Raw genomic sequence first — 26,917 nt, forward strand, 5'->3', positions numbered from 1 at the left:
CTGCGGCCCTCTAGAAGATGAGCACTCTGTAACCACCACAGGAGAGACACCCTTGTCCTTGGATATAGGGTTATCCGCTGATGCATCTGAAGATGCGATCCGGACCATTTGTCCAGCAGATCCCACTGAAAAGTTCTTGCATGAAATCTGCCGACTGGAATTGCTTCGAAGGAAGTCACCATTTTTCTACCATGGCCCTTGTGCAATGATGCACTGATTTTAGGAGGTTCCTGACTAGCTCGGATAACTCCCTGGCTTTCTCTTCCGGGAGAAACACCTTTTTCTGGACTGTGTCCAGAATCATCCCTAAGCACAGGAGACTTGTTGTCGGGATCAGCTGCGATTTTGGAATATTTAGAATCCACCCCTGCTGTTGTAACAGTATCCGAGATAGTGCTACTCCGACCTCCAACTGTTCCCTGGACTTTGCCCTTATCAGGAGATCGTCCAAGTAAGGGATAATTTAGACGCCTTTTCTTCGAAGAAGAACCATCATTTCGGCCATTACCTTGGTAAAGACCCGGGGTGCCGTAGACAATCCAAACGGCAGCGTCTGAAACTGATAGTGACAGTTCTGTACCACGAACCTGAGGTACCCTTAGTGATAAGGGCAAATTTGGGACATGGAGGTAAGCATCCCTGATGTCTCGGGACACCTGATAGTCCCCTTCTTCCCGGTTCGTTATCACTGCTCTGAGTGACTCCATCTTGATTTGAACCTTTGTAAGTGTTCAAATTTTTTTAGATTTAGAATAGGTCTCACCTAGCCTTCTGGCTTCAGTACCACAATATAGTGTGGAATAATACCCCCTATTCTTGTTGTAGGAGGGGTAATTTAATTATCACCTGCTGGGAATACAGCTCGTGAATTTTTTCCCATACTGCCTCCTCGTCGGAGGGAGACCTTGGTAAAGCAGACTTCAGGAGCCTGCGCAGGGGAAACGTCTCGACATTCCAAACTGTACCCCTGGGATACTACTTGTAGGATCCAGGGGTCCTGTACGGTCTCAGCGTCATGCTGAGAGCTTGTCAGAAGCGGTGGAACGCTTCTGTTCCTGGGAATGGGCTGCCTGCTGCAGTCTTCTTCCCTTTCCTCTATCCCTGGGCAGATATGACTCTTATAGGGACGAAAGGACTGAAGCTGAAAAGACGGTGTCTTTTTCTGCAGAGATGTGACTTAGGGTAAAAACGGTGGATTTTCCAGCAGTTGCCGTGGCCACCAGGTCCGATGGACCGACCCCAAATAACTCCTCTTCCTTTATACGGCAATACACCTTTGTGCCGTTTGGAATCTGCATCACCTGACCACTGTCGTGTCCATAAACATCTTCTGGCAGATATGGACATCGCACTTACTCTTGATGCCAGAGTGCAAATATCCCTCTGTGCATCTCGCATATATAGAAATACATCCTTTAAATGCTCTATAGTCAATAAAATACTGTCCCTGTCAAGGGTATCAATATTTTTAGTCAGGGAATCCGACCAAGCCACCCCAGCTCTGCACATCCAGGCTGAGGCGATCGCTGGTCGTATAACACCAGTATGTGTGTATATACTTTTTATGATATTTTTCCAGCCTCCTGTCAGCTGGCTCCTTGAGGACGGCCCTATCTATAGACGGTACCGCCACTTGTTCTGATAAGCGTGTGAGCGCCTTATCCACCCTAAGAGGTGTTTCCCAACGCGCCCTAACTTCTGGCGGGAAAGGGTATACCGCCCATATTTTCTATCGGGGGGAACCCACGCATCATCACACACTTCATTTAATTTATCTGATTCAGGAAAAACTACGGTAGTTTTTTCACATCCCACATAATACCCTCTTTTGTGGTACTTGTAGTATCAGAAATATGTAACACCTCCTTCATTGCCCTTAACGTGTGGCCCTAATAAGGAATACGTTTGTTTATTCACCGTCGACACTGGATTCAGTGTCCCTGTCTGTGTCTGTGTCGACCGACTAAAGTAAACGGGCGTTTTAAAACCCCTGACGGTGTTTTTGAGACGTCTGGACCGGTACTAATTGTTTGTCGGCCGTCTCATGTCGTCAACCGACCTTGGCGCGTGTTGACATTATCACGTAATTCCCTAAATAAGCCATCCATTCCGGTGTCGACTCCCTAGAGAGTGACATCACCATTACAGGCAATTTGCTCCGCCTCCTCACCAACATCGTCCTCATACATGTCGACACACACGTACCGACACACAGCACACACACAGGGAATGCTCTGATAGAGGACAGGACCTACTAGCCCTTTGGAGAGACAGAGGGAGAGTTTGCCAGCACACACCAAAAACGCTATAATTATATAGGGACAACCTTATATAAGTGTTTTCCCTTATAGCATCTTTTTTATATATTTCTAACGCCAAATTAGTGCCCCCCCTCTCTGTTTTAACCCTGTTTCTGTAGTGCAGTGCAGGGGAGAGCCTGGGAGCCTTCCCTCCAGCCTTTCTGTGATTGAAAATGGCGCTGTGTGCTGAGGAGATAGGCCCCGTCCCTTTTTCGGCGGCCTCGTCTCCCGCTCTTAACGGATTCTGGCAGGGGTTAAATATCTCCATATAGCCCCCGGAGGCTATATGTGAGGTATTTTTAGCCAAAAAAGGTTTTCATTTGCCTCCCAGGGCGCCCCCCTCCCAGCGCCCTGCACCCTCAGTGACTGCCGTGTGAAGTGTGCTGAGAGGAAAATGGCGCACAGCTGCAGTGCTGTGCGCTACCTTAAGAAGACTGAGGAGTCTTCTGCCGCCGATTCTGGACCTCTTCTCGTTTCAGCATCTGCAAGGGGGCCGGCGGCGAGGCTCCGGTGACCATCCAGGCTGTACCTGTGATCGTCCCTCTGGAGCTAATGTCCAGTAGCCAAGAAGCCAATCCATCCTGCACGCAGGTGAGTTCACTTCTTCTCCCCTAAGTCCCTCGTTGCAGTGATCCTGTTGCCAGCAGGACTCACTGTAAAATAAAAAACCTAAGCTAAACTTTTCTAAGCAGCTCTTTAGGAGAGCCACCTAGATTGCACCCTTCTCGGCCGGGCACAAAAATCTAACTGAGGCTTGGAGGAGGGTCATAGGGGGAGGAGCCAGTGCACACCACCTGATCCTAAAGCTTTACTTTTTGTGCCCTGTCTCCTGCGGAGCCGCTATTCCCCATGGTCCTTTCAGGAACCCCAGCATCCACTAGGACGATAGAGAAAACTAGTATATATCTCTTCTGGAACATAATATAGCAGTATTATTACATCCATTAAACAAGTTACGGTCTTATATCCATATGCCAGGAAAACATGATGGTATTACACCAATTCCTTGGGAAGATACATTTAGTGCATGGACTGCCTAATAGAAACACAGCAGGTTTGGCTGTCTCTAGTTGCTATATAAGCAGCAGCGATGATGACATCTTAGTCGGCTATACAGTAACTGTCCTTATCTTCAATACTGAGGGATCACATGTATGATGAAAACTTAATTAACCTGATCCTAAAGCACCTATTAAGACATTTTCCAGGACTTGTTTTGTTATGTGTTTTATTAAACTATATTACTTCTTTTTACAGTAGCAACACCAGCCAGCGCTCCTTGTTATTGTTGTATTTCCTATGTTTGTATTCAGTGTCAAAGAACTTTATTATGATGGCATAATGGGCAGGTAATGTCAGGTATTTTCATTTATTACCAGTTATTTATATAGCGCACACATATTCCGCAGCGCTTTACAGAGAATATTTGGCCATTCACATCAGTCCCTGCCCAAGTGGAGTTTTCAATCTGTATTCCCTATCACATGTACATGCACACACATTCACACTAGGGTTAATTTTTGTCGTCAGCCAATTGACCTACCAGTATATTTTTGGATTGTGGGAGGAAACTGGAGTATGGGGAGAATATACAAACTCCACACATGGCCATAGTGGCAATCGAACCCATTACCTCAGCGCTGTGAGCCAGTAATGCTAACCACTACACCATCCGTGCTACCCTAATGTATTATGATCACGTGCAGTTCTAAAGACATGATGCATAGATGATGTAGTGTCCTATGTCAGTCACATCCAGTGGCCGGGATATTTTAAAGAGTATGATGTCCCAAGTATGTGTACATTGCAATACAATTGTATTATGATCACGTAAAGTTTTCAGGTAATGTTATATTGCCCAATACCTGTATGGAGTGTATCTTATTATGGTATCCAGGTTAGGTGTCATGCCCTGCATATATTGTTAAACACAAAGAACAGGTTCATCTCTCCAACAGAAAACCCCCCCATAAATTGTAAACCAGTAGATAATATCTATTTGTGGCAACTAAGAACCATAGACCCAGATAAAGGGTATTAACGTTAAGGTAAGAAGTACTGCTGGCAGATCCAGGTAACACGCATTCTACAAAACATCGATACGATACAGGATTCTGTTTTTCACTGTAATGGTGAACATGTAAAAAAAAAAAACACAGCAGTGGCCGCAACAAACAATGGGGGGTAATTCTCAGTTGATCGCAGCAGGATTTTTGTTAGCAGTTGGGCAAAACCATGTGCACTGCAGGGGAGGCAGATATAACATGTGCAGAGAGAGTTAGATTTGGGTGTGGTGTGTTCAATCTGCAATCTAAATTGCAGTGTAAAAATAAAGCAGCCAGTATATACCCTGCACAGAAACAAAATAACCCACGCAAATCTAACTCTCTCTGGACATGTTATATCTGCCTCCCCTGCAGTGGACATGGTTTTGCCCAACTGCTAACAAAAATCCTGCTGCGATCAACTCAGAATTACCCCCAATGTGATTTTTCCAAGGCAAAAGTGAGAAAGGAAATGGGATAATATTTACGGGATGCAGTAGTCAGAACTGGAGCTGCAAAATAGGAACCAGCCTAGATCAGCTCATGCAGAAAAATACATAGAAATAAATAAAATAGATATGATATGAGATAGACATCATAAGAAGCAAATGGTATTGCTATAAATCAGAATGACAGACAGTATAGACAATTATATATATATATATATATATATATATATATAGCGCAACATAGTTGCCTATTATTGCAGCCAGATACAATAATGACTTTCATTAGCGAGAACCCCCACCACCACACTCCATATCCTGCAAGATGTGTCTCATTTAAATCTCACAAACAAATTGACAGACCTCTCTGTTCATATTAATTTGTGCTATATTGCAGCTTGCAATCTGCTGCTATTATCAATGATTTACAATTAGCATTAAAGGTCTGTAATACCACTCATGTCTCTATCACTTTGCAGATTAAATCCAGCTCATGGAGACGATATTATATTTTGGTCCAGAAAAGCCCTGTTGTGTAAAGAGATTGTCGTCTCTCAGCTTTGTATCCTGCTCTCAGATCCTGCTCTGCAATGAATAATTAACCGCACTGCCTTCTAATGCAGGTCTTGCATTGAAGATGAGTATGAAGTACAGCTTGTCCTTCCTTCCATCTTGCCCAATGACAAAGCATCCATCACATTACTAGGAAAACTTAACCTCTTCCCACCACAAAAAAAAAAATTAATCTAGGTGACAATAGTTCTCTCAAAACTTAGATTAACCAGTATTTTTTTTTAAATACAGTATAATGACACAGTCTGGTACTGCAACTACCAAATCTGACATTTCTATAGGTGTTAGGATGCTTTTTCAGAGACTAGGAGTGTGTGTCACCGTAAATGCATACTCATTTATCATATATGTTATACTTCATTTAAATCAGTGACCTCCATACCTTATACACCTAAATCATTTGGCACCTAATGTAATCCTTGCCATTATTTAGGAAGTAGAAAGTACCAATTCACAGATTAGATGATGAACCCAATGCACAGTAGGGATTTCACTTCATAAGAAGGGGGGTGTGGCTGTCTGTTTTATTTCCCTGTTCATGAAAGCAGACACATGGATAAGCGTTCACATACAAGAGTGCACCCTTAGTAAGATTACCGAGAACAAAGCAATCAAATCCGGCATATGGGAGAAAATGGAGAACTTTCAATGTGGGAAACATAAGACATTGAGGGGCTGCCCATAAAGGTTGTTTTTTAGCCTTTTGGATGGTCCTTCAATAAAAAAGCAAAGGTGATACTGTATGTTCCTATTATCACAGTGTTTCAATATGTTAAAAGGTGGCAGGTGTGCGATGACACGAATACATTAACTGGGTGCCAAATAATGTCTTCCCACTCCTTTTTGTATGAAACAATCAACTGTATTGACATCTTCTCCGTCTTGTCCACCAATATTCCCTGTAGAACATAAACTCTCATGAGTAGTGTCCTCTCCCTTTAGCTTTTCTCAAGTTAATTATGCAGTCTGTGTATTGTAAGCATGTACTGTATATACAGTATATATAAAGTTGTGAACTGTCTGTCAGTCTGTACAACCATCTGTGTTTTTTCTTTCCCCTATCTATAGCGCTACAGAATCCTTGAAATATTATCAATAAAAGATAATAAGAATAATAACCGGATTATGGAAATGTTTCCAGGATGTCAGCAGTTGGGTGCCCCTGATAACTATTGTTCAAAAGAGAGACCACCACAGACAAAGCTTACATCCTACAATGAGGTAAACAATACATTTGTGTCGCAGCAAGCAGGATATGTTATGTTTTAAAAAGGAAATACTTTATATAATAAAAAAGAGGTTGTTGGATACTGTGTTTATGACTATTGCTCACAAAAGAGATGATTAAGTACAATTGTTTGGGGTCAGAAAACTGTTTGGTAATATATTCAGTGTACAATATGTTAGGAAAGACTATGAGAGCTGAACGTGAACAGCTTAGAAGAGAGAAGGGACATAGGTGACATGATCAAAACAAAAAAGTCCAAAATGGTGGTATGTTTTTATAAAAATATGGTCATTTCTAGAACAAGGGAATTATTCTATTTAAAAAAAAAAAAAAGGGTGATAGATACTACTGCATGGAATGGTTCTCCCTACCGTTTCGGTGGAAACTCGTGCAGGAAAAGAATGAAGGAAATTATGGAACAAACATTGCTATTGTAAAAGCTTCATATTGCCAGCGTTTATAGACCTGTAGTTATTTTCTGCCATTAAATTCAGCGTTTCTGCCATGTCATTGGGAAGCAAGCATCTGATGTTAAGAGCAGAGGATTAAGAAATAGCAACGGTATGTAAATTTAATAATGACACAGGCATTCAGATAAACTATACAAACTTTCCAATATTAAAGTATTGTGGAATTTGTAGATGGTATAAAAATGCACATTAGATTGCAGAGTGGGTGAAAACATGTAAGAGTTGTTTTGGCTTGAGGTTAATTAATATGGGTTGCATTGGATGCCACTTGGACATTCACCGACATATTTGCACCCTATGTGACCGCGCCGTCTGCATCCATCTCCCAGTTGATACTGGGGAAATCCATTCTACGCATGTGTGGAATGTATTTCCTCCTGCTGTTCCGGACTCCAGCAGCGATGCAGTGGCCTCTGAAAGAAGACATCACTGCTGAATTCATGTCACAGAATGCCATGCAAACGCCACTCTAAGGTGCATGCGCAGCTACTAAAAGTGTGAGCAGGGGCACTTTTAAAAATCTGTTCTAAATTGAAATAAAAGACAATTTCTAAGCTACATGTGACTTGCTGTACTTGGCTGGTTCAGTAATCCTTACATATTCCACAAACAGAAATCCCCAAAACATGAGCACTGTTGGTGGTTAATGCAGTTAGGAAACATTGGTGCAGGAGACTTATGACAACAGTGGATGGCTTACAACTACCACCTACTTGCCAAATGTTACCAGCCTTCCCTAACTGGAGCCCTAGGGCTGCTTATACATCTGTCTCTTCTGAGGCTCCTTTAATCCTGTAATACAAATCTGCCATGCTGTGATATGTCTGTGAACTATGCTATTCACAGACATATCCGCTGTACACACAAGCCGATGCACTTAGGGGTCTATGTACCAAGCCTTGGCAAGAGATAAAGTAGACAGAGATAAAGGGGTAGATGTACTATAACAGCACATATCGTGCCGCTACAGTTCTTCCTGCTTCGCTTCTTTATCGAGCAAAGGTACATTGACGAGATGTAAGAAAATGTTTCCCAGCCTGGCCGGCTCCAGGGTACATGCGCGAGATTTTGCTGCTCACACGAGATCTCTACATGCATCTCAGAGCTGGCACCCACCGCAGCCAGGGACAGCGCTGTAGCGTATGGGCAACGACACCTTCAGCTGTCGAAATCGAAAGTGCAACTGACCATTCATTTATTGTCCTGCATAGCGGCGTGCTATCTTTTAGGTAGCAGCACGAATATAGACAGGGGCGCATAGGGGGGGCCCATGTCATTCAGCACGCACCGCCGCTGTAATACATGGGAAGAAGCTGTATCAGTGCACATAACGTGCGCTGTTACTTCTCCCTCATATCAACACTTTTTACATTTACCCCAAAGTACCAGCCAACCAACTCCCATCATTTTTCAAACACAGCCTGTAACATGGCAGTTAGGAGCTGATTGGCTGGTACTTTATCTTCGTCCACTTTATCTCTCTAAGGGGTCTATTTACTAAGCCTTGGATGGAGATAAAGTGCACGGAGATAAAGTACCAGCCAATCAGCTACTAACTGTCATTTTTCAAACCCAGCCTGAGACATGGCAGTTAGACAGTGATTGGCTGGTAGTTTATCTCCATCCAAGGCTTAGTAAATAGACCCCACAGTTTTTGTCAGAGGGAAGAATAATATATCACATAGTAACTATGTACCCAGCCTAATGTAGCTATATATATTTAACGATCATATAGAACTTTGTCAAAGAGGTTACTTAGGGGTGGGAAAGTAATTGCGAAGTTGCATAATAGCTATTTTTTTTTTTTTATATAGATGATTTCTTGAGCTCGAGGTCCTACCTTCATTATGCCAGGTGTTCTCAGTGATCCCTGTCCTCTTTCTCCTGAGTGGTCCCTGCTGCTCCTCCCCGAGTGAGGACTATCCTCTGAGTATCTTCCATTCACCACCAATTCCTCTCCACCGCGCTCAGTCATCTCCAGACCACCGGAGGCGCAGGTGCCCCCATCCTGCACCCCCAAAAGTCCCACCACAGCAGCTACTGCAGCTGCATTGGATGCAGGGTTTCGACCATCCGCCATACTATAGTGCTTAGGACCTCAGCCTGGCATAGCAGTGATCCATAGGAAATGAGCTGCTGTATCTGTAACCACAGTTCTCAGGCAGCTGACACAGCCCACACCAAGCAATAGACTAGGATCCTCGCGATGCCCTTCAGTCTTCCTGCAGTCTTCTATATCCTGCCCATGCCCTGTGTGCTGCCCAGTCACTCAGCGGTCTGTGTGTGCCACTGGCATCTCATGGTGCCTGGACTGTGCTATAGGACCACTGAGCTAAGGGGTCTTTGTTGTGGGGACACCTTTCAGTGGGGAATATATGCCAGATGGCTCAGCTATTTGGCATATCTATCCTGTAGGGTACATTAATAGGTAGGGGGGCATTACTTTGGGGTCGCAGAGATAGTTGGTGATGTGTGCTTTAGGATGGGAAACCTTTGCTGTGAAGGTGACTGAGTTTGCAGCAGATCTGTGCTGGATTACTGCTGGGACTGTGCTGTCACTGGATTATTGCTGGGACTGTGCTGTAGGGTCACTATGAGTGGGACTGCAGCCAGTAGCCGGTCCCCGGTTCTGCAGTGAGATGTGCTGGCTGCGGGACACTTCCTCCCCTGCAGTGTCTCTCACACGCAGCATACTGTAGCCGCACTTCTACACGCTCCGCGATCCTGCGGCTGGGTGATGGCTGCTTCTCCGTAGGGTCACAGCTGTCACCTCCTGGCCAAGGGCTGGTTGCATTGTGCAGTAGAGTGAGTGCCGATAGCCGGTGGGGACCCTGCTGCAGGACGGCTCTCCCCTGATGGATGCGGACGCTGCACGAAGGCTGCCGTGCCGGCTGGTGTCTCAGCTGGGTCCGTAGTGCTGGGGAAGCAATGCTTTGTTAGGAGATGTGAGCTGTGTGTGCTCGGATGCTCACATGCAGCGAGTCTCTCCCCGGCATCCTCCCGTGTCCACACCGCCGCCTCCCCCCTCCCCTGTCTCACAGTCAGATCTGCTGCTGCTGCCGGAGCCCGGGGACTTCCTCACCCGCACGTGCTGCCTGCACTGCGCCCGGACCCGCACACGTACAGTAACCCCTCCGCTGCCAAGATAGAAGCAAAGGCAACATGCAGTTCTTTCACGCCTGCATTAACACATAGGCAACACATTAGTCTTGTCACAGCTTGGGTTGGCTGTCCTCTACATAACCGACATACAGTCTTGTCACAATGCCTATTAGAAACTATACCAGTATGTATGTATGTATTGCCACAGAGAAACAAAACAAAAAAAAACCGCTAGACTCTTTTTGGGGGCACACTTTTGGATAAATGTGTTTTTTTTAAATCTATAACTGTGCCCCCAAAGAATCTAGCACTTTGTTGTTGTTTTTTTGCTCTGTGGCAATACGAACAAAAATAAGATTTTACTTTCCGGTAAATCTATTTCTCGTAGTCCGTAGAGGATGCTGGGGACTCCGTAAGGACCATGGGGAATAGACGGGCTCCGCAGGAGATAGGGCACTTTTAGAAAGACTTTGGATTCTGGGTGTGCACTGGCTCCTCCCTCTATGCCCCTCCTCCAGACCTCAGTTAGGGAAACTGTGCCCAGAGGAGACGGACAGTACGAGGAAAGGATTTTAGTTAATCCAAGGGCAAGATTCATACCAGCCACACCAATCATACCGTATAACCTATGATCAACTACCCAGTTAACAGCATGAACAACAACATAGTCTCGGTTCAAACCGATGAAACTATAACATAACCTTTATGTAAGCAATAACTATATACAAGTCTTGCAGAAGAAGTCCGCACTTGGGACGGGCGCCCAGCATCCTCTACGGACTACGAGAAATAGATTTACCGGTAAGTAAAATCTTATTTTCTCTAACGTCCTAGAGGATGCTGGGGACTCCGTAAGGACCATGGGAATTATACCAAAGCTCCCAAACGGGCGGGAGAGTGCGGATGACTCTGCAGCACCGATTGAGCAAACAGGAGGTCCTCCTCAGCCAGGGTATCAAACTTATAGAACTTTGCAAAGGTGTTTGACCCCGACCAAGTAGCAGCTCGGCATAGTTGTAGTGCCGAGACCCCTCGGGCAGCCGCCCAAGAAGAGCCCACCTTCCTAGTGGAATGGGCCCTAACCGATTTAGGCAATGGCAATCCTGCCGTAGAATGCGCCTGCTGAATCGTGTTACAGATCCAGCGAGCAATAGTCTGCTTTGAAGCAGGAGCGCCAACTTTGTTGGCTGCATACAGAACAAACAGAGCTTCAGTCTTCCTGATCCTAGCTGTTCTGGTCACATAAATCTTCAAAGCCCTGACCACATCCAGGGACTCAGAATCCTCCAAGTCCCGTGTAGCCACAGGCACGACAATAGGTTGGTTCATATGAAAAGATGAGACCACTTTTGGCAGAAACTGAGGATGCGTCCTCAACTCTGCCCTATCGACGTGAAAAACCAGGTAGGGGCTTTTATGTGATAAAGCTGCCAATTCCGAAACACGCCTTGCCGAAGCCAAGGCCAACAACATGACCACTTTCCAAGTGAGATATTTCAACTCCACTGTTTTGAGTGGCTCAAACCAAGGTGACCTGAGGAAACTTAGGCCCTCATTCCGAGTTGTTCGCTCGCAAGCTGCTTTTAGCAGCTTTACACACGCTAAGCCGCCGCCTACTGGGAGTGAATCTTAGCTTCTTAAAATTGCGAACGAAAGATTCTCAAAATTGCGATTACACACCTCTTAGCAGTTTCTGAGTAGCTTCAAACTTACTCGGCATCTGCGATCAGTTCAGTGCTTGTCGTTCCTGGTTTGACGTCACAAACACACCCAGCGTTCGCCCAGACACTCCTCCGTTTCTCCAGCCACTCCCGCGTTTTTCCCAGAAACGGTAGCGTTTTTTCACACACACCCATAAAACGGACAGTTTCCGCCCAGAAACACCCACTTCCTGTCAATCACATTACGATCACCAGACCGAAGAAAAAACCGTGAGTAAAATACCTAACTGCATAGCACATTTACTTGGCGCAGTCGCAGTGCGGACATTGCGCACTAAGCGGAAAATCGCAGCGATGCGAAGAAATTTACCGAGCGAACAACTCGGAATGACCCCCTAAGATCCCACGGCGCCACCGGAGGTACAAAAGGAGGCTGAATATGCAGCACCCCCTTCACGAATGTCTGTACTTCAGGAAGAGAAGCCAATTCTTTTTGAAAGAAAATGGACAAGGCCGAAATTTGGACCTTTATGGACCCTAATTTTAGGCCCAAATCCACTCCTGTTTGCAGGAAGTTAAGCAGACGACCCAAATGGAACTCCTTCGCAGGAGCAGCCCTGGCCTCACACCAAGAAACATATTTTCGCCATATGCGGTGATAATGTTTTAACGTCACATCTTTCCTAGCCTTGATCAGGGTAGGAATGACTTCCTCCGGAATCCCTTTTTCCGCTAGGATCCGGCGTTCAACCGCCATGCCGTCAAACGCAGCCGCGGTAAGTCTTGGAACAGACAGGGCCCCTGCTGCAACAGGTCCTGTCTTAGAGGAACAGGCCACGGATCTTCTGTGAGCAACTCTTGCAGATCCGGATACCAAGTCCTTCGTGGCCAATCTGGAACAATGAGGATTGTTCTGACTCTGCTTAGTCTTATTATTCTCAACACCTTGGGTATGAGAGGTAGAGGAGGGAACACATAGACCGACCTGAACACCCAAGGTGTCACTAGAGCGTCCACCGCTACCGCCTGAGGGTCTCTTGACCTGGCACAATACCGCTTTAGCTTTTTGTTGAGACGGGATGCCATCATGTCTATCTGAGGCAGTCCCTACCGACCCACAATCTGTGCGAGGACTTCTGGATGAAGTCCCCACTCTCCCGGATGCAGGTCGTGTCTGCTGAGGAAGTCCGCTTCCCAGTTGTCCACCCCCCGGGATGAATACTGCTGCTAGGGCGCTTACATGGCCTTCCGCCCAGCGAAGAATCCTGGTCGTTTCTGCCATGGCCACTCTTTGAACCTGCGGCCTTCTAGGAGGTGAGCACTGTGCAGCCACCACAGGAGGGATACTCTGGATCTGTAAGACAGGGTGATCCTTTGATGCATTTGTAAATGGGACCCGGACCATTTGTCCAGTAGATCCCATTGAAAAGTCCTCGCATGGAACCTTCCGAAGGGGATGGCCTCGTACGATGCCACCATCTTCCCCAGGACACACGTGCAGTGATGCACTGAAACCTTTTTTAGCTTTAATAGGTTCCTGACCAGGGCTATGAGCTCCTGAGCCTTTTCCATCGGAAGAAAAACCTTTTTCTGGTCTGTGTCTAGAATCAGGCCCAGAAAGGTCAGACGCGTTGTAGGGACTAGCTGGGACTTCGGTATATTGAGAATCCAGCCGTGCCTTTGCAACATTCTCACTGACAGCGACACGCTGTCCAGCAACTTCTCCCGAGATCTCGCCTTTATGAGGAGATCGTCCAAGTATGGGATAATTGTGACCCCCTGCTTGCGCAGGAGCACCATCATTTCCGCCATTACCTTGGTGAAAATTCTCGGTGCTGTGGAAAGCCCAAACGGCAATGTCTGAAATTGGTAATGACAGTCCAGTACTGCAAATCTCAGGAACGCCTGGTGAGGAGGGAAAATCGGAACATGAAGGTATGCATCCTTTATGTCCAGGGACACCATCCAATCCCCCCCCTCCAGGCTGGCGAAGACCGCTCTGAGCGATTTCATCTTGAACTTGAACTTTTTCAAGTACAAGTTCAGGGATTTTAGATTCAAAATGGGCCTGACCGAACCGTCCGGTTTCGGGACCACAAACAGGGTTGAGTAATACCCCTTTCCTTGCTGGAGAAGAGGAACTTTGACTATCACCTGTTGAAGATACAATTTTTGAATTGCAGACAACACTAACTCCCTCTCTGATGGAAAAGCTGGCAGAGCCGATTTGAAAAACCGGCGAGGAGGCACGTCTTCGAATTCCAGCCTGTATTCCTGAGAAACAATCTCTATAGCCCAGGGATCCACCTGTGAGTGAACCCAGACCTGGCTGAAAAAGCAAAGACGCGCCCCCACTTGAGCTGACTCCCCCCGGGAAGCCCCAGCGTCATGCGGTGGACTTTGCAGATGTAGGGGAGGACTTCTGCTCCTGGGAACTAGCTGCATGCAGCTTTTTTCCCTTGCCTTTTCCTCTGGCAAGGAAGGACGATCCCCGTACCTTCTTGCTTTTATTGGAATGAAAGGACTGCATTTGATAATGAGGTGCCTTTTTAGTATGCTGCGGGAGGACATAAGGTAAGAAATTCGATTTACCGGCCGTAGCAGTAGAGACAAGGTCCGAGGCCTTCTCCAAAAAACTCCTCCCCCTTGTAAGGCAACGACTCCATATGCCGCTTTGAGTCGGCATCCCCCGTCCACTGTCGGGTCCACAAGAGTCGCCTAGCAGAAATAGACATAGCATTTATTCTGGAGCTTAGTAAACAAATGTCTCTTTGAGCATCCCTCATATATAAAGCAGCATCTTTGATATGCTCTAGGGTCATTAGAATGGTATCCTTATCTAGGGTGTCAAGTTCCGTAGATAAGGAATCTGTCCATGCTGCGACAGCACTACAAACCCAGGCCGATGGCGCAGAAGAGGAGTTACATGTAGAGCAAAATAAATAAATGGATAAATAAATAGAACCAAATGCAGTCCTTTGGTCTCAAATCCTCCAAAGCAAGTCCTGGTTGTCTTTCGATTTGTTGTACCTCAAACGGGAGAGAGACACTTAGTGTAACACCATTTTAACAGTACACATGACCCATATTGAGGTAAGTATTACACTCACATTCGATAAGATAATTAGGGCTCATCATCCCCCAGATTGGAAGTTATAACGTGGAATGTCTTCCTCCAATGAGATATATGTAAATATAAGAAGAGGAAATATAGTGCAACACTGTTTTTCCTCTTCTTATATTTACATATATCTCATTGGACTTGCTTTGGAGGATTTGAGACCAAAGGACTGCATTTGGTTCTATTTATTTATCCATCTATTTATTTATTTTGCTCTTCTGCACCACAGGGATCTCTCTTTCTCTTTTTTTGGCATATGGTTTGGTGGACCTAGAGTAACCTGGGCTGCATTTGGGAGTGTATTGCGCAGTGGTTAAGGTGTTTTCTTTCTAAACCCAGGCCGATGCCATAGCCGGTCTAACGATAGTACCGGTATGTGTGTAAATGTGCTTCATGGTAACCTCCTGCTTACGATCAGCAGGATCCTTGAGGGAAGCCGTATCCTGAGAAGGCAGTGCCACCTTCTTGGATAAGCGTGTCAGCGCCTTGTCTACCTTAGGCGAAGATTCCCATCGTATCCTGTCCTTTTGTGGAAAGGGATACGCCATAAGAATCCTTTTGGGAACTTGTAGTCTCCTATCTGGAGATTCCCAAGCCTTTTCGCACAAGTCACTTAGCTCAAATGAGGACGGAAAAGTGACCTCAGGCTTTTTCCCTTTATACATGTGTACCCTCGTGTCAGGGACAGGGGGTTCCTCAGTGATATGCAAAACCTCTTTAATGGCCATAATCATGTAACGAATGCCTTTTGCCACCTTTGGTTGCAATTTTGCATACTCATAGTCGACACTAGAGTCAGTATCTGTGTCGGTATCTGTGTCAGTGATCTGGGATATGGTACATTTTTGAGACCCCGACGGTCCTGGTGCCACAGGGACAGGCATGGTCTGACCACCTGACTGATCCCTAGCTTCAGCCTTGGCTAACCGTTTATGCAGTAAATTTACATTTGCATTCAAGACATTCCACATATCCACCCAGTCCGGTGTCGGCATTGCCGACGGCGACCTGACAATCATGCACTCCCCCTCCTCCTTAGGTGAGCCTTCCTCGTCAAACATGTCGACACACGCGTACCGACACACTTCACACACACAGGGAATCTCTTTTCTGAAGACAGGTTCTCCCTGAGGCCCCTTGGAAAGACAGAGAGAGAGTATACCAGCACACACCCCAGCGCTATATGACCCAGGAGAAACACACAAAATGTTTACCCAGTAGCGCTGCTTAATGTGTAAACGCCAATAATGTGCCCCCCCTCTACTTTAAAACCCCCTTACACCGTGTGCCAAGCAGGGGAGAGTCCAGGGAGCTTCCTCTCAGCGGTGCTGTGAAGAGAAAATGGCGCTGGTGAGTGCTGAGGGAGAAGCCCCGCCCCCTCGGCGGCAGGCTTCTGTCCCGCTCAAACTTACTAAAAAATGGCGGGGGCTCTTTTATATACATGTACAGTGCCCACCTGTACATGTATATAGACTTTTGCCATAGGAGAGGTGTTTTTATTGCTGCCCAGGGCGCCCCCCCCTGCGCCCTGCACCCGTACAGTGACCGGAGTGTGTGAGGTGTATGGGAGCAATGATGCACAGCTGCGGTGCTGTGCGTTACCTCTGTGAAGCACCGAAGGCTTCTGCCGCCTTAGACGTCTTCTGGCTTCGTTTCTTCTGGCTCTGTGAGAACGGCGGCGCGGCTCTGGGGGTGAACGCCCAGGACGAACCTGTGTTCACTCCCTCTGGAGCTAATGGTGTCCAGTAGCCGAGGAAGCAGAGCCTATCATTTAAGTAGGTCTGCTCCTCCTCAGTCCCTCGATGCAGGGAGCCTGTAGCCAGCAGTGCTCCCTGAAAAAGAGAAAAAAATCCAAACAAAAATGCTTTCTAAGCAGGAAACTCAGGAGAGCTCCCTGCAGTGCACCCATTCTCCTCTGGGCACAGTCTAAAACTGAGGTCTGGAGGAGGGGCATAGAGGGAGGAGCCAGTGCACACCCAGAATCCAAAGTCTTTCTTAAAGTGCCCTATCTCCTGCGGAGCCCGTCCATTCCCCATGGTCCTTACGGAGTCCCCAGCATCCTCTAGGACGTTAGAGAAATATAAATACATGCTGGTATACATTTTGACTATGGGGAGCACCACCAACAACACGAGTAACTTCGCTAAGTACACAATATTTACTGTATCTTATATAGTTGGTTTGATATATACATAGCTTTCATCATTGATAGATATATATATACACTGCTCAAAAAAATAAAGGTAACACTAAAATAACACATCCTAGATCTGAATGAATAAAATACTCTTATTAAATACTTTGTTCTTTACATAGTTGAATGTGCTGACAACAAAATCACACAAAAATTATCAATGGAAATCAAATGTATTAACCCATGGAGGTCTGGATTTGGAGTCACACTCAAAATTTAAGTGGAAAAACACACTACAGGCTGATCCAACTTTGATGTAATGTCCTTAAAACAAGTCAAAATGAGGCTCAGTAGTGTGTGTGGCCTCCACGTGTCTCCACTGTCTCGACACTTAACACATTTATAACTAGCTTCTACATAGGAGTAATCTGAGTCTCAAAATCAAATATTTAGTTAACACATAAGAAATCTGTAAACTATACATAATCTATATATACGTATACGGATCAGAGGCTCCTTTCTATTCTGATCACAAAATGATTTAAGAGTAGAGACAACTCTATAGTAATAGAGGGAGAAATCATCTTTATAATGGGGCAGTGTTAGACTGAGATAGGAATATGTAAATATATATAAGTGGGGATTAACATCACATTACCAAGGGATATGATGAAGTAACTGCTTCAGGGCGCTAACAAAATAGGCCAGACATACTGAGGCTGATATAGAGTTGAAAGTAAAATGGCATATGAGCACGAAAAAAAGCACAGTCGCCCATGTTAAGAGTTGTAAGTATCTGAGTGCATAGTATGTGTCTGGTTTGTTATTAGTTATCATCATCAGCCTTATCGTAAGTGCAAAAGATACACCTCCACACAGGTGTATATTCATTTATAGAAAGATCTGCATAGCCCACATTTGCCTGGATAGGCCTCTCTGGATTTTGCTTTCATGAGAACGCCCTGTCACACCCCAGTTTTGTCTCTTTGGTCAAAAGTATAAATACAATGGAAATGTTTACAGCTGTGAATGTGGCTTGCTGATCTTTTGCCTGTGGCCCCTAGCTCCCTTTTGCTTTAAACTATATTAGTTCTTTCTCTACTTTATTCCCCATCAGCATCATACTCTACAGAACGTTGGGGGTAATTCCAAGTTGATCGCAGCAGGAAATTTTTTTGCAGTTGGGCAAAACCATGTGCACTGCAGGGGAGGCAGATATAACATGTGCAGAGAGAGTTAGATTTGGGTGGGTTATTTTGTTTCTGTGCAGGGTAAATACTGGCTGCTTTATTTTTACACTGCAATTTAGATTGCAGATTGAACACACCACACCCAAATCTAACTCTCTCTGCACATGCTATATCTGCCTCCCCTGCAGTGCACATTGGCCCTCATTCCGAGTTGTTCGCTCGGTATTTTTCATCGCATCGCAGTGAAAATCCGCTTAGTACGCATGCGCAATGTTCGCACTGCGACTGCGCCAAGTAACTTTACTATGATGAAAGTATTTTTACTCACGGCTTTTTCTTCGCTCCGGCGATCGTAATGTGATTGACAGGAAATGGGTGTTACTGGGCGGAAACACAGCGTTTCAGGGGCGTGTGGCTGAAAACGCTACCGTTTCCGGAAAAAACGCAGGAGTGGCCGGAGAAACGGTGGGAGTGCCTGGGCGAACGCTGGGTGTGTTTGTGACGTCAACCAGGAACGACAAGCACTGAAATGATCGCACAGGCAGAGTAAGTCTGGAGCTACTCTGAAACTGCTAAGTAGTTAGTAATCGCAATATTGCGAATACATCGTTCGCAATTTTAAGAAGCTAAGATTCACTCCCAGTAGGCGGCGGCTTAGCGTGTGTAACTCTGCTAAATTCGCCTTGCGACCGATCAACTCGGAATGAGGGCCATGGTTTTGCCCAACTGCTAACCAAATTCCTGCTGCGATCAACTTGGAATTACCCCCATTATCTGCAGCCTCAGCTCTTGTGAGGTAGTGAGTGACGCTTAGCATTTCATACAAGCAGAGAATAAAGCTGGGTACACACTTTAAACATTATATCATTTTATTTGAGCAATAATATATATCAGTAGTTCATCGGCGGGTGTGTACACTCGATATGTCTGTTAATGATGTCGTTCACCAACATATTGGTCCGCCCTGCAGCACTGCCGATGCCTATATATGTTGCAGATATACCGGCATGTCTGGCTGTGCGTTCGGCCAACCCGCTGACCGTCCCACATGCTGGCCGCAGGAATCGCCGATAATGATGTCACTGGGTTGGGAAAATTCGAATACCCACCCAGGTGAGATGTCTGGCCAGACATATTGAGCAGCAGATTGGTGTATATTCTTACCAAATTAGCCTCTCTGTTGGCGGATTCGGCAGAATAGTCTGAACTTGATCGTGTTTCCTGCTTACTTCATTACCACAAGTATGGAATTTATAGGCAGGACTGCTTCTACGCCAGTGTGCTGCAGTTTTTTAGGTTTCCAGTTTCATTTATACATCAAATGCACATTTTCTTTCATTAAAATCAAGTGCAAAAGACGACAGAAACCACTCTCTTTATATAACATTAAAATGCCTATTGCTGTATTGTTGCTGATTGTAGACACACATGCGCCCTTTGAAGTGTATCAGGTTGCCCACCACGGCTATATACATTTTTTTGGGACTATTCATTTTTGTTTTGTTTCTCACAAATGACACAGAAACTTGCTAGTTACCAGTAAATTATAATAACGGCAGAGATTCAATACACATTTAAAGTATTTGAATAGCTGTCCCTCTGAATTAACATTTTTATAAAATATAAAGATACTGTACATTATAAACTGATATGAAATATGCATATTGTGTATTGAATGTGTCTAGTTTTATATGGCTGACCTGAACAAGACTTTAGTCATGTGTTCCATTTATGCTTACTTGTTTATTTATCATTTCTTTAACTTGTCATTTCTTTATAATTTCCCTACAAATTGTTCGACAACTTTGCTTCCTTGCTTTCTCACTTCAGGAGTATCCAATTAGGTGCAATCATTTTTTAGGCAATAAAAATGGGCTGTTAGGGCATTTTTGACTAATGTCATTATTGCGCTGCCTAATTATAGGCCATTTTTATTGGCCAAAAAAGGACCTGCGATTGGGCGATAACACATAGAATCCTGGATAAACTCCGATCCTATGTGTTATCGTGGGTCCGGCAGCTGTTTATCGCAGATTATGCTTTGGGTGCCTGAGGCACCCGAAGCATATGCCATGAAAACTGCCAGTGTACAGGACCAGTTGCAGAGCCCCCAGCGAGCCCATTATAAGCAGTAAATTAAAGGCCTGTACTCACTGGCTGATATGGGAGAGATGTGTGCTGAGCGAACCGCTCAGCACACATCTCTCCCGCCGCTCAGCACAGCGCGATGTGTGCTGAGCGTGCAGGGGGAGACGGGGGGGGGCTCTCATTTCACCCAGCGGGTGAAATGAGCGACCCGCTAGATTGGCCTGCACGGCAGGCCAATCTAGCACCAGCGATAGCGATGCGCGGGGCAGCGCATCGCTATCGCTGTAGGGGGTACACACGGAGCGATCAGGCTTAAAATCTAAGCAATCTAGTCAGATTGCTTAGATTTTAAGCAGCGATCGCTCCGTGAGTATCCCCCTTAACGCTGCTAGTAGGATACCCCCTCCTTCTCTTCAGACATTCCCTCCATTATCTTTGGTGATTTCAACATCCCAGTCAATATCCCCACAAATCCTCTGCCTCTAAACTCATTAACATCAGATCATCGCTTGGTCTCTCCCAGTGATCCTGCTCACCGTTCCATGTGAATGAGCATTTACTTGGTCTGGTCTTCACTCACAGGCCAGTATTTACTAAAAATCCGAGTTTGTCCGATTTGTGTTTTTTTTTCTAAGTCCCTATCCGGGAATTCACTAAGCACCAATCTCGGCAGTGTTTGGACTATTCGTAATGGTTTGATTTGCAAAGTTCCGAAATACGAATGAATAGACCATCGGTCAAACACGGCTGTTATTTCATACAATACGGGCATTCACTATTCACTCGTATTTGGGTGTTAGTTTCTGAGTGCTCAAGTTCGGGTCTGTTTTTTTTCGATTCGTTAAAAAAAAGCAGCAAAAAAATAGACCTGCTTTTTCCAGTCGAGTTTGGATAACCATGCACGGATCAGTGAGATCTGTGCATGGTTATCTATGGGAAAGGGTCTGTTTATTGTAAAAACTGAAAAAAAAATTGCGTGGGGTCCCCCCACCTAAGCATAACCAGCCTCGGGCTCTTGGAGCCGGTCCTGGTTGAAAAAATATGGGGAAAAAAATGACAGGGGTTCCCCCATATTTAATCAACCAGCACCGGGCTCTGCGCGTGGTCCTGGTTCCAAAAATACGGGGGACAAAAAGCGTAGGGGTCCCCCGTATTTTTGAAACCAGCACCCGGCTCCACTAGCCAGGTACATAATGCCACAGCCGGGGGACACTTTTATACTGGTCCCTGCGGCCCTGGCATTACATACCCAACTAGTCACCCCTGGCTGGGGTACCCTGGAGGAGTGGGAACCCCTTAAATCAAGGGGTCCCCCCCTCCAGCCACCCAAGGGCCAGGGGTGAAGCCCAAGGCTGTCCCCCCCCATCCAAGGGCGGCGGATGGGGGGCTGATAGCCTTTTTAAAAAATGTGAATATTGTTTTTAGTAGCAGTACTACAAGTCCCAGCAAGCCTCCCCCGCAAGCTGGTACTTGGAGAACCACAAGTACCAGCATGCGGTGGAAAACCGGGCCCGCTGGTACCTGTAGTACTACTACTAAAAAAATACCCCAAAAAAAACAGGACACACACACCGTGAAAGTATAAGTTTATTACATACATGCACACCTCCATACATACATACTTACCTATGTTCCCACGAGGCTCGGTCCTCTTCTCCATGTAGAATCCTTGGGGTACCTGTGAAAAAAATTATACTCACATAATCCAGTGTAGAATCAGACCTTTGTATAATCCACGTACGGTTGACCGAAAGTAACCTCACCGCTGACCGCAAAGTTCCCACCATTGGCTACAATGGAGCGCATAGGCGCTACATTGTATCTGTGCCGTGTGCTGCCTCACAGACACTACAGGAGCACACAGCCAATCAGGAGAGTGCCACGACGTGGTGCTCCCTGATTGGCTGAAGGGACCCTCTTTGACAGGAGTCAGGGGGGGTCCTGGCAGTCGGGGAAAGGGGTCCCATGTGTAAACATGGGACCCCTTTCAGTGCATGGTCGGGTTTCCGTTTTATTATTTTGCCAAGTACGTGGATTATACAAAGGTCTGATTCTACACTGGATTATGTGAGTATAATTTTTTTCACAGGTACCCCAAGGATTCTACATGGAGAAGAGGACCGAGCCTCGTGGGAACATAGGTAAGTATGTATGTATGGAGGTGTGCATGTATGTAATAAACTTATACTTTCACGGTGGGTGTGTCCTGTTTTTTGGGGGGTATTTTTTTAGTAGTAGTACTACAGGTACCAGCGGGCCCGCTTTTCCACCGCATGCTGGTACTTGTGGTTCTCCAAGTACCAGCTTGCGGGGGAGGCTTGCTGGGACTTGTAGTACTGCTACTAAAAAACAATATTCACATTTTTTAAAAAGGCTATCAGCCCCCCATCCGCCGCCCTTGGATGGGGGGGGACAGCCTCGGGCTTCACCCCTGGCCCTTGGGTGGCTGGAGGGGGGGACCCCTTGATTTAAGGGGTTCCCACTCCTCCAGGGTACCCCGGCCAGGTGTGACTAGTTGGGTATGTAATGCCAGGGCCGCAGGGACCAGTATAAAAGTGTCCCCCGGCTGTGGCATTATGTACCTGGCTAGTGGAGCCCGGTGCTGGTTTCAAAAATACGGGGGACCCCTACGCTTTTTGTCCCCCGTATTTTTGGAACCAGGACCAGGCGCAGAGCCCGATGCTGGTTGATTAAATATGGGGGAACCCCTGTCATTTTTCCCCCCATATTTTTTCAACCAGGACCGCCTCAAAGAGCCCGAGGCTGGTTGTGCTTAGGAGGGGGGACCCCACGCAATTTTTTTCAGATTTTTTAAGACTTTAATCAACTTTTTAAGGTACACAATGAAGCCCTGCACGGATCTCACAGATCCGGCCGGGATTCCTTGTGTTTTGTCAGGCAGTGTTTTACTCATCACTCCCGTAAAACACTGCCTGATATTACGAATCACATCGACATCGGAAAAAACGATTGTGCAAAACTCGGCAGCTTAGTGAATGATCGTATCAGGATTCAAAAAGTTGCAGTAAAATGCACCCGATACCATTCGAGTTCAAACACCCTTTAAAACGGGCAAAACACGAATCTTTGTAAATATACCCCACAGTTGTGATATTTCTGATTACTCTCCAATACCTTCTCTCTGTCCATCACCTTCACTCTTTTAACATATCCTTCTCTGCTTCTCTGTCTCCTAAGACTACCATCACTTAGGGGGTCATTCCAAGTTGATCGCTCACTGCTGATTTTCGCAGCGCAGCGATCAGGTAAAAAATGGCAAAACTGCGCATGCGTATGCAATGCACATGCGTGTCATACGGGCACAAAGAGAATCGCTGCTGTGCACTGGATCTATCGAAGATTCCATTCACATAGCCGATCGCAAGGAGATTGACAGGAAGAGGGCGTTTATGGGTGTCAACTCACCATTTTCTGGGAGTGTTTGGAAAAACGCAGGCGTGGCCGGGCGTTTGCTGGGCGGGTATCTGACGTCAATTCCGGGACCTTCGTCGCAGCAATCATCGCACAGATTAAGTAACTACAGGGCTGGTCTTGTTTTGCACAAAATGTGTTTGCAGCCACTCTGCTGCACAAGCGATCGCACTCCTGCTATGCTAAAATACACTCCCCCGTGGGCGGTGACTATGCGTTTGCACGGCTGCTAAAAGTACATAGCGGGCGATCAACTCGGAATGACCCCCTAAGTGTAACAATGACGCTATCAACACAGTTTCCCTATCCTCCCTATTCAACTCACTTCTCTCTTCTATTCTGTGTGTGTGTCTCTCTCTCTCTCTCTCTCTCTCTCTCTCTCTTTGTCTCCCTCTCCTGCCCTGAACAAACCACTTCCTTATACAATGCCTCCCTTACTTCTGCTCTTTACACTGTTGCTTCATTGACAACTATTCACTCTTACCAAGCAACACCTCAACCCTGGTTTTCCTAATTCACCAGATATTTGCAAATATGTTCTAGTACTGCTAAGCGACAGTGGAGGAAATCACACTTTAAGGCGGACTTTCTCCATTTCCAATATATACATTTATGCTCTCATCCTACAGTGCTGCCGTCTCCTTCGCTAAACAGTCTTATTTCAAGAAGCTGATCTCCTCCCAGTCTTCAAACCCCTGGTGTCTTTGTCACTGTCATCTCCCTTCTCTGCCCATCCCTACCTCCACCTCAACTCTCCTTCTCACTCACTGCCCTTTACTTTGCCACCTACCTCACATCTAATATTGATTCCATACATCAGGACATCACATCCCACCAGACCCACAGAAACCCACCCCCTCCTTTCCCTGACCACTCCTCCCCATCCTTCTTACCAATCCTGACTTCTCTTTCCTCTGTAAAGGAAGTAATGGTCCTCATCCGGTCCTCCCATCCCCTTCTGCCTCCTCCGCTACCTCTCTCCTGATTGTTCCCATCTTGCCCCCCTCCTCAATCTATCCCTCTCATCAGACACTGTCCCCTCTGCATTCAAGCATGCCACTTGTCTCCCCTATTCTTAAAAATCTACCCTTGATCTTAACACTCTCTCCAACTACCGACCCATCTCTCCCCTCCCTCCAATCTCCATGAGCATATTGTCTATAACTGCCTCACGGCCTTTCTATCATCCCACTACCTGCATGACCCATTTCAGTCTGGTATCCGCCCTCTCCACTCAAATCCAAGGGCCACTACTCTCTGCTTATTCTCCTTGACCTCTCTGCTGCTTTTGACAGTGTGGACTACCATCTTTTCCTGCAAATCCTTCACTCCCTTGGTCTGCGTGGTACTGCCCTCTCCGGCTGTCCTCTTATCTCTCTAACCATTGCGTCTCTGTCTCCTCTCATGACTCCACTTCCCCCACCCCCACTTCTAGTAGCATTAGGTATCCACACAGTGTCGGACTGGTGCGTGAAGGGCCCACGGGGGAAAATCAGTGGTAGGAGCCCATATTTGGTGGTGTACTCAGTCTCCAAAGAGGGTGTGGCCAACCACGTTGGTTTGCCTAACCATTACAAAATGCATGGTCTGGGCCCCATGATAAATATATTTAGTAATTACTGCTAGTGCATATATGATAATATACCAGATCAATAACAGAAAGGCACTTTAGAGAATACAACATAGTCCTGTGCAGTATAAGGTGACATATGTTTAACCCTCCCTCTCTCTACACGTCTTCTTTAGCTGAGCGCATCAGCTCTTTTGACTTCCATTATCATCTTTATGATGATGATACTCAAATTTACCTTTCCTCTCATGACATCTCCCCCTCTTTCCTCACTTGTATCTCCAACTGTTTCTTCTATCTCTTCTTGATGTCCCAGTGCTTTCTTAAAGGCAACATGTCTTAGATTGAGCTGATTATCTTCCCACCCTCCTGCATAACCTCACCTCCCACAATTTCATTCTCTAATGGCAGCACAACTATCTCCTCTAACCCCCAAGTACGCTGTCTTGGAGTTATCCTGGATTCTTACCTCTTCTTCAAACCATACATTGGGTACCTCTCACAATCCTGCCATTTCCATCGCTAAAATATTTCCAGGATTGCATACTACTGTACTCCTCTAGTCAATCAAAACATAATGGGGTGGCGATAATGGGTGGTCTTCAGTATGCCGACTGTCGGGATCCCGGCGCACAGTATACCGGCATGCCCGACAGCCGGCATACCGACACTTATTCTCCCTCGTGGGGGTCCACGACCCCCCTGGAGGGAGAATAAAATAGTGTGGCGCGCGTAGCGCGCCACCATGCCCGTAGCGTTGCAAGCCCGCAAGTGGCTCATTTGCGCTCGCCACACTGTCGGTAAGCCAGCGGTCGGGCTCACATGAAAAGATGAGACCACTTTTGGCAGAAAGTGAGGGCGAGTCCTCAACTCCGCCCTATCCACGTGAAAAACCAAGTATGGGCTTTTATGTGATAAAGCCGCCAATTCGGAAACACGTCTTGCCGAAGCTAACGCCAACAACATGACCACATTCCACGTGAGGTATTTCAACTCCACAGTTTTGAGTGGTTCAAACCAAGGTGACTTGAGGAAACGTAACACCACGTTAAGATCCCAAGGCGCCACCGGAGGCACAAAGGGAGGCTGAATATGCAGAACTCCCTTCACAAAGGTCTGTACTTCAGGAATAGAGGCCAATTCTCTTTGAAAGAAAATGGATAAGGCCGAAATCTGGACCTTTATGGACCCTAATTTTAGGCCCAAAGTCACTCCTGTTTGGAGGAAGTGAAGTAGACGGCCCAAATGGAACTCCTCCGTAGGAGCAGCTCTGGCCTCACACCAAGAAACATATTTCCGCCATATACGGTGATAATGTTTTAACGTCACATCTTTCCTAGCCTTGATCAGGGTAGGAATGACTTCCTCCGGAATCCCTTTTTCTGCTAGGATCCGGCGTTCAACCGCCATGCCGTCAAACGCAGCCACGGTAAGTCTTGGAACAGACAGGGCCCCTGCCGCAGCAGGTCCTGCCTTAGAGGAAGAGGCCACGGATCCCCTGCGAGCAACTCTTGCAGCTCCGGATACCAAGTCCTCCGTGGCCAATCCGGAACAATG

General features: G+C 46.3%; 1 protein-coding gene across 1 annotated transcript in view; it reads right to left on the reverse strand.

Moving 5' to 3' along the window:
- LOC135055403 (inactive phospholipase C-like protein 2) overlaps positions 1-10,336 on the reverse strand; it is a 296,430-nt gene extending 286,094 nt beyond the window's left edge. Inside the window, exon 1 of the mRNA XM_063959425.1 lies at positions 8,903-10,336. Within this exon, the coding sequence (XP_063815495.1) occupies positions 8,903-9,142 (240 nt within the window). The 5' untranslated portion in view covers positions 9,143-10,336. The remainder of the gene's footprint in view (positions 1-8,902) is intronic.
- Between the last annotated feature and the right edge of the window lie 16,581 nt (positions 10,337-26,917).

The sequence above is a fragment of the Pseudophryne corroboree genome, chromosome 3, assembly GCF_028390025.1.
Source record: "Pseudophryne corroboree isolate aPseCor3 chromosome 3, aPseCor3.hap2, whole genome shotgun sequence".
Taxonomy (NCBI): Eukaryota; Metazoa; Chordata; class Amphibia; order Anura; family Myobatrachidae; genus Pseudophryne; species Pseudophryne corroboree.